Source organism: Danio rerio, chromosome 10, assembly GCF_052040795.2.
Source record: "Danio rerio strain M-AB ecotype USA chromosome 10, GRCz13ab, whole genome shotgun sequence".
Taxonomy (NCBI): Eukaryota; Metazoa; Chordata; class Actinopteri; order Cypriniformes; family Danionidae; genus Danio; species Danio rerio.
The window spans coordinates 17,629,172-17,637,600 of record NC_141030.1 but is presented as its reverse complement, the minus strand read 5'-3'; the positions used below and the strand labels follow the sequence as shown (position 1 = coordinate 17,637,600).

General features: G+C 37.9%; 1 protein-coding gene across 2 annotated transcripts; it reads right to left on the bottom strand.

Annotated features, from left to right (window-relative positions):
* Positions 1-1,163: 1,163 nt before the first annotated feature.
* On the bottom strand, positions 1,164-8,429 carry LOC147842017 (uncharacterized). Of its 2 annotated transcripts, XM_087270327.1 has the most exons (9): positions 7,059-8,429; positions 5,091-5,975; positions 4,769-4,933; positions 4,470-4,567; positions 4,319-4,369; positions 3,226-3,607; positions 2,966-3,142; positions 2,643-2,757; positions 1,164-2,472 (listed from the first exon to the last, which is right to left on the bottom strand). In XM_087270327.1, exons 1-9 carry the CDS (start codon positions 7,186-7,188, stop codon positions 2,433-2,435), a joined length of 2,043 nt encoding a protein of 680 aa, XP_087126453.1. In that variant the 5' UTR covers positions 7,189-8,429; the 3' UTR covers positions 1,164-2,432. The 2 variants fall into 2 exon arrangements, 1 of the variants encoding a protein (XP_087126453.1); XR_015500933.1 differs by lacking the exon at positions 1,164-2,472 and having other exon boundaries at positions 3,226-4,199; positions 4,248-4,369.

Sequence of the window (8,429 nt, the reverse complement as noted above, 5' to 3'; positions counted from 1 at the left end):
GCTTCCACATGCGACAGCCCAAATCACACTGAGATCATCATGATAATGTTCTTCCGGGCCTGAACCCAGAGCTGCTTGTGTTCCTAATGTTTGACCTATGCAGTGTATCTGCTTGGCATCTAAACAGTAGACCTCAGGTATTCAGGAACTTCTCTTGGAGTCGTATACATGAAAGCTGTCAAACACAGTCCAGTTACTCAAGTCTAAACTGTTGCTTTAAACTGAGATTGTCAAAGTATGAACAGTCTCAAAGGGTGGTCTGCAATCTTGACCAGGGGGAAATATTTGTTGTATTAGTATATTGATATTGTAATAACAACATATTGTCTAACAGTAAAACCTTCTCAGTTGTTCCATTTGGCTAAACAGACTCCACAAATTAGTGTTAAATCATAGTAAACATAGTATATGGCACTACTGGGTTAAAGAGATTCCTTCAGCCAATAATGAATTTTTACTCAGCCCTTACTGTTTTCTTTCTTCTGTTATACACAAAAGAAGATATCTTGAAAAATGCTGGAAACCTGTAACTATAGGGTACATGCCGAGCTAGTGTTTTCCCCTATACTGATAAACTTCCGTGTTGTAACGTTACATTACTGATGTTGTAATGTAATTAAAATACCTTCAGTTAAATAAACTTTGACATTAATTTAGTTGCTCAAGCATAAACGAGACAAAAAGCTTTTTACTCGCACGAGCCCGTCAGAATCGGCAGGCTAGCGCAGCTCCATTGAATATACTGGAGAAAAATAAATGCTCATATTATAAAAACATGGCAGGGAAAATGTCATTTAATGCAGTGCCTCTTGTACAATCTGAGACCCACTTTATATCGGATATCACTCAGCCAGTGGAGATCGCTGATTTTGAAAGAAAACCGACCTTAAATGTGCAGATTGTTTCATTGGCATACAGTTGACGGGACAAATCCTAAGTCCTATTAGCATGCTTCAGCAGATTCCCTATCGACTTCCATTGTATTCGTTTTCCTACTATGGACATCAATGGTAACAGATTTTCAGATTTTTTTCTTCTTCAGTGTTCAACAGATGAAAGAACCTCATCGGTTTGTAAGCACTTGAGTAAATAGTTTAGGGAGAACTCTCTCTTTAATTGAGTAAGGAGTCATTTAGAAAACTCACAGAAATGATGATCAGAGCTTCAGTTTGATTCACAGGATTTTATTTGACTTATTAACAATATATAAAAGCAGTTCATCACAAAACAATTCAAAGAACAATTCATTACAAAACAATCATGAACACTTAATTATAAAACAATCAGTCTCTCTTACGACAGAACACCAGATTCATTTATGAGGTAGAAAATAGTTGAGCAGATCTTTGATGACACTTTAGAGGAGAAAACTGTGACAGCACTGGATTTCCTGATGAAGATTCATCATTAATTCAGTTCAATTCATCTTCATTTCTATAGCGCTTTTACAATGTGGATTGTGTCAAAGCAGCTTAACGTAGAAGTAAATTGAAACTGTGTCGGTCCAGTTTTCACAGTTGAAGTTCAGTTCAGTTCAGTGTGGTTTAATTGTCACTGCTGAAAGTCCAAACACTGAAGAGCAAATCCATCGATGCGCAGCTCCACAAGTCCCAACCAAGCAAGCCAGCGGCGACAGTGGCGAGGAACAAAACTTCACCAATTGACAAAAGTGAAGGAAAAAAACCTCGAGAGAAACCAGGCTCGGTTGGGCACAACCATTTCTCCTGTGGCCAAAGGTCTTTTGCAGAGCTGCGGTCTAGGCACCATTCATTACCATTATTGTCATTAGTTACTCACCTCATGTCCTTAGTTCATATTCATGTTTAGTTCATATTGAGAACACAAATTAAAACATTTGAGATGAAATCTGAGAGCTCTCTGAACCTTAAACCGCACGTTAAGAAGAGCGTCGCACTGCTGACGTTTAACCCAGAGGCCTGCGCGACTTCCTCTCATTTAAACAAAGCGTGGGCACATCTGAGGTAAACGTCAGCAGTGGACACACATACAGTGCAGGACAGAGCTCTCATGGTTTGATGATTTGATTTCATCTCAAATATTTTCATTTGTTTTCTGAAGATGAGGAAAGGTGTCAGGGGTTTGGAGCTACAGCTGTCATTTTGAAGATAAACTTCTTTATGCAGAAAGAAAAACACAAAAATAAAACAAAAATAATGACTTCAGAAGTCCTGTACTGCACTGGATGTGTGTCGCCCTGCTGACGGATAACCCAGAGGCCTGCGCGACTTCCTCTCATTTAAACAAAGCGTGGGCACATCTGAGGTAAACGTCAGCAGTGCGACACACACACAGTGCAGGACAGAGCGCTCATCAACACACATCATGAACTGACACTGAAGAAAAGTAAGATCTTAGGGGTTTGGAATGACATGAGGGAGTAATTAATAACTGATAATGCTAGTTTAGTGACTTTAATGATGCTTTCCTCTTCTTGGGATCTTTAGTTTTTTTCTAAAATGAAGAAAAACAAGCAGAAACAACACAAAGTTATTTAAGCAGTGATATGAAGGGCTGTCAAATAAGACTTGTGACTCTAAAAAAAGCAGAAGAGAAAACAACAGGAATAGCATGAAGCAAAGAAAGAATGAAGATGTAGTTTTGTGCTCGGTGTGTTCCTCTACCTCCTCTTGTTTAACTGCTGCGCAGGATTGAACCACTCGTGCTCTTCTACCTGATGTAACTTTAGCCGGTTAACTGGATTACGGATGAAACACTGGGAAATCAGGTCCTGGCATTCTGAAAAGTGACACAGAGTGTGTGAAATATGTCTGCATACTCAAGATCCATGAACGTGTTTAAATCTTACTACATCAAATTACAAAACATCCACAATGAAATAACTGTAATATCTACAGTAACCATTATATTTAATCCTTTTTTACTCATGACTGACATATTTTATTCTGTCACTGAGGCTGAGATTTATCAGAGGTGTCTTGATTACCTGTAGAGAACCTGGGGCGTATCTCAGCGGATTCAAACATTATTGAACGTTCGTCAGTAAAGGGCATATATGCATGCAAGATTTCATACAGCACGATGCCAATTGTCCAGACGTTTACTGGGTCAGCATAGAATATGGGGAGCGTGAAAACCTCAGGTGGCGTGCATATAGCAGCTCCTGTAAGAGAGACATTTTCAGAATTCAGTCATTTCATAAGACAATACTGTGAGCAAAGAATCTAACACAAAATGCCAACTCACCTTGATAATCATCGCTGTCGAAAGGCTCGCTGGTAATTGGCCAAGCACAACCAAAGTCGATTAATTTGAGCTGTAATCGGGATTTCGACACCAGGATGTTCTGCGTGTGTATATCTCCATGGAAAACTCCACGCTCAGTGCAGAACTTTACAGCTTGGATCAACTGACGCATTAACCGGCGTGCTCGCTTTTCACCAACGTCAAATGTTTCATTGATGTACTGTTCCAAGGTCTGGTATGACTCTGCGTACTCCAGACTGAGAATGAAGTTGTTCTCATTCTCAACCCAGTCGTGTAATCCGATGATGTTTGGACATTGCGGAGCATTCGCCAACTTAAGCATCATTGCCACTTCCGCGAGCACAGGTGTGGAATGACCATCCTAGAAAGAAAAACAGATTTCAAAGATATTACAGAGCAGAATGGCACAAAGTACAGCAACAAAATCTTCACTAAGTAAATAATCACTGAGCTCCATGTTTCGACAGGTTTGCTTGTATTTGAACATTTAATCATGCAGTTTAAGCTAAAAGAGGAGTCTACATGTGTGTGTTCTGTCCGTCTCTATGGCTGAGCACATGCACACAACAGCACAAGCTCTCCTCAGCACTATGAATGAATCATCTAGACATGAATGAATCATCTAGACTTTAATAAATCAAGCACATCCCATGCTGCAAAAGTCACGCTACATGATTTCACTGATGTCCACGTGAAACTGAGCTGTGTGTAGAAATAAAATAAAATATGCAGACTGCTTTACAAGGGGCCGGGATATGACGCAATGATCATTTTAATCTGCATAAATGTTAAATGAATTTTCATTAACTCCACAGCCCTACATTCATGTGTTCAAAACTAATCTCTGGGTTTATTTCTTCTGCTGAACACAAAAGAAGATATTTAATGTTGAAAACCAGTAAGCAGTGACTTTAAAAGTATTTTCTGTTTCTACAATGGAAGTCAGTGGCTCCCTGTTTCCAATATATCTGCTTTTGAGCTCAGTTTAAAATGGTCCAGACAGGGATGGGACAAGTGAAGGACGAGTAAATGGTCAGCACATTTTCACTGTTGTGTGAATTATTCAACTTACAGTGTCGAGATAGCGGTCGTCTTCATCCTTGTTGATAAACTTCAGGGCAACCTGCGGAGAAAAAACAACAAATTAAATTAAAGCAAACAAATTTAATATATTCAATAATCAGGAGGAAAATGTTGATTGAATTTAAAAAATAATTCTCTACCTTTACTCTTTTACGATGCTTGTAAGATGCCACAAACACCTGGCCAAAACCTCCTTCTCCAATCAAGGCTCCTACTGTAAAATCAGACAGATCTAATCCTGAAAAACACAGAAAAAAAGCAGGGAGATTTACTTGGATTGTCTGGTATGAAACAGGTCAAATAAATCACTCCTAGCTTTTGAATCTGGATTTAATGCAATGAGCTGAAAGCAGTAACTTCTATCAGAAATGCAGGAGTAAATTGATTACTAATTTATAATAATATGATTTACAGAAAATAGATGGAAATGATGACTTACCACGAGGAGGTCCAGAAGCCTTGATAGCTTCCTTTAGCTCTGGTTGGGGCGTAAAATGCTGGACTATATCTGTGTCACAGCACAGGAAAGGGCGCGTTACAGCCTTCCATACTCTCTTAAAGAAAGCAGAGACTCTTTTCCCTTTCCTTCCTTTCTTGGGTTTTTCTAAAATGAAGAAAACAAGCAGAAACATCTTCATGAACAGAGCTGCAGCTAGTAATTAATACACAATTAACAGCACAACAAATGACACTGTCTGATTTACAAGCTAAAAACAACAAAGCATAAAAATAACAGATGAACCAAATTCAGGATGACTCACCATCAGTCCCATCAATTTTAGAGGGGTGTTGAACAGACGGAGGCGACTCAGGACAGGCCGAATCTGCATCCGTCGTTTTCTTAATATTGGTGAGGCCATGGACACTGATTGGCTGAGGATCTTCCCAGATCTGGTCTGGCAGACACACTAGCTCAGTATCAACATGACCGGTCAGGGCCGTTGGTGACTCAGGACGGGCCGGATCTGCTGTTTGCTTGATCCTGGAGGGGCCCGGAACACTCAACGGCTGAGGATCTTCAAAGATCTGGCCTGGCAGCATCTGCTCAGGGTCAACATGATCTTCGACGGTCGTTGACTTGATTCTGGATGGTCCTTCAACAGCCAACGACTCGAGGCGGTCACAGACCTGGACTGGCAGACACATCTGCTCAGGGTCAACATGATCTGTGAGGGCCGTTGAGGACTCCGGACGGGCCGGTTCTGCATTCGGCACATCTGCTGTTTGCTTGATGCTGAAGGGGCCGGGAACACTCAACGGCTGAGGATCTTCACAGACCTGGACTGGCAGATGCATCTGCTCAGGGTCAACATGACCTGTGAGGACCGTCGAGGACTCAGGACGGGCCGGTTCTGCATCTGGCACATCTGCTGTTTGCTTGATGCTGAAGGGGCCCGGAACACTCAACGGCTGAGGATCTTCACAGACCTGGCCTGGCAGCCACACCGGCTCAAGGTCTGCATGTGCTGCGACGGTCCTGAAAGGACCTGGAACAGGCAGATGCTCAAAATCATCGACATCCGACTGTGGTTCAAAGGGAGCCACTCTGTTCCAGTCACAGCAAAGGAAAGGGCGCTTTACAGCCTTCCATGCTCTCTTAAAGAAAGCAGAGACTTTATTCCCTTTCCTCTTTTTCTCTGGGTTTTCTAAAATAAAGGAAATGAACAGGAAAATATTAGAAAACTCTTTTACCACAGGTTTAAAATAGACAAACTGCTGTAAATTAGACATATAAAAGACAATCACACAAAAGAAACAACAATAATAAATGTACAATTATAATAGAAAATGTTTGAAAACTGAATTTATTTTGTGGAATTGCAAATCATTTCTATGATGTAAAATGACAAACACAAGCTGACAAATAGTCGTCAAGTCATATGTCCATATTAGACATCAGGAAAAATCCTAAAAGCAACTATTTAGCAAAAATAAACATTTCACTCCTGCTCACACAAAATGCAAACTATTATAAGAACTGATTTTGAGTCAATATTCTGAGTTTTACCAGTTATAGTTTGAGCTATTTAAGAATCACCATCACAATGTTTAATCAAATTCATTTGGCCTTTTATTTGTTTGTCAGTGGGTGCTACATCTACATCTACATTCTTCCTCAAGCACAACTTCTCCACCACAAAAAAATAAAAAATAAAACTAAATCAACATTGTTCAGCTTTCCATTAGCAATCGTCAAACTCAAAGAGAACAATTTCTCTCGCTCTATATTTTTCTGTTATTATAATATTAAGGAGAAAGTCAGAATGTGTGAATATAAAACCAACTTTACCTCAATTTTAATAATTCATCCCGATTGATCAAATGAAGACTTAAATATAATATTCTCACTCAGTTTGCTAAAATATCACAAATATTCCTCCACACACTATCAAAAATAAGAAAAATACTGTGCAGGTCTACACATAGGATTTAAATGAAAGTAATATTAAAATTATTTTTATCAGTAAAGTTAACAAGGCACAATTTCTGTTGTGTGGAAATGAGAAACTTAAAAGGCAGAATGTCAGTACATAAAATATCAGCAGAGCTCAAATCACAGTCAGAAAATATACAATATCAGAACTACACTAAACAATTACAAACATGAGAGGTTGAGTATTTGCCTTTTAAGTCAGTAAGTCGCCTTATATGGCGATATTATTATTATTGTTGTACTGTTTATTAAACAATACGTGGGAATACAGCGTTTTTGTAAACTTTTATCTCACCTGTTGGGCTTCTCATCATGGTAGAATATGTAGGAGAAGCCATCGTGTTACTTTGATGATTATCGTTGACAAATACAGGCTCAATCAAATTATCTCGAGTACAAAACACAGCTGACATGTTATTTGCCATTTGAGATGCAAAACAAGTCGCTAAAGTCGTTAATCACTGTTCACTGTACTCGTTCGTTTGTCACTCTGAGAAAATTCTGAACTTGTTCTGTCCTATGACGTAACGGCGTTCTATTTATGTCATCATAGGTGAAGTGAGCTACATTGCTTCTTTCAGACGCTTAAAAATTCAAGATATTTTTGTCACTATGAAGGTAAAACTGATATATCAGAGAACTACATTATTAACTTTTTTATTTTGTATGGAAAATATTTTATTCATAAACAAAAATTCTCCAATTCGCAGCCTAATTTTTCACATTTTTTAATTGAAATTGATGTTTTTATTAATTCTCTTAGACTAGTTAATAACAAGAAAAGTGATAGATTCTTGGATTATTATGATAAACATTTTGGAAATATCACAGATACATAAGTCCTTGTTTCCTCTTGATGTATTTGTGTTATGTATGTTGCCTATCTCTGTTTAATAAAAAAAAATCTCTTTTGTTTCTCTTTTAATATAATTTTTTTATGTTTATATTAGTTATCCTGTTTTGTTATTATCATTACGTTTTTTTGTGTAAAATTGGATTTTGTATATTTGTTATTGAAGCCAATAAAAAATAAAATCGGTATCAAAAAAGAAGAAATAATAATAAATAAAAATCGGTGAGGTGAGCTGTGCGGGGTGATCCAAGACGGCGCTCTGCTCGGTCAAGTTTTGTTGAGCTCCACACCTCAGTTGCTGTTTTTGTCAGATAATAAATTTATAACAAATAAAGTGTGACATATACCGTAATGAAAGCTTCAGCAATTATTATTAAATTATATCAGAAATATCAGTATAAACTGCAGCTGAGCAGCACCAGCGAAGATACATTCATTATTTTTTACCAATAAATATATAAACCTGTATTAAATGTATTTATCAATAAATTTACAAACATGTATTAAAGTTTTATATCACAGTCAATAATAAGTGGACATTTGTGCTTCACATGTAAAAGGTTGAATAAGAAATATGAAGGGTTGGGCTAAAATAGTCTATAAATTATTAGTCCACAAGAGAAAGACAAAATGTTTTATGATTTATTAGGCAAATAACAAACCGAACCGCACAAATAACCTCACTAGAAATTGGCCATCTGAATATTAAAACAATAACAACAGTAATAATTATAATAATGTCCTTCCCTTTTAATGCCTCTCTTGTAAATAAGTCAAATTCACTGATAATGACGATCATTATATTATCGCTAA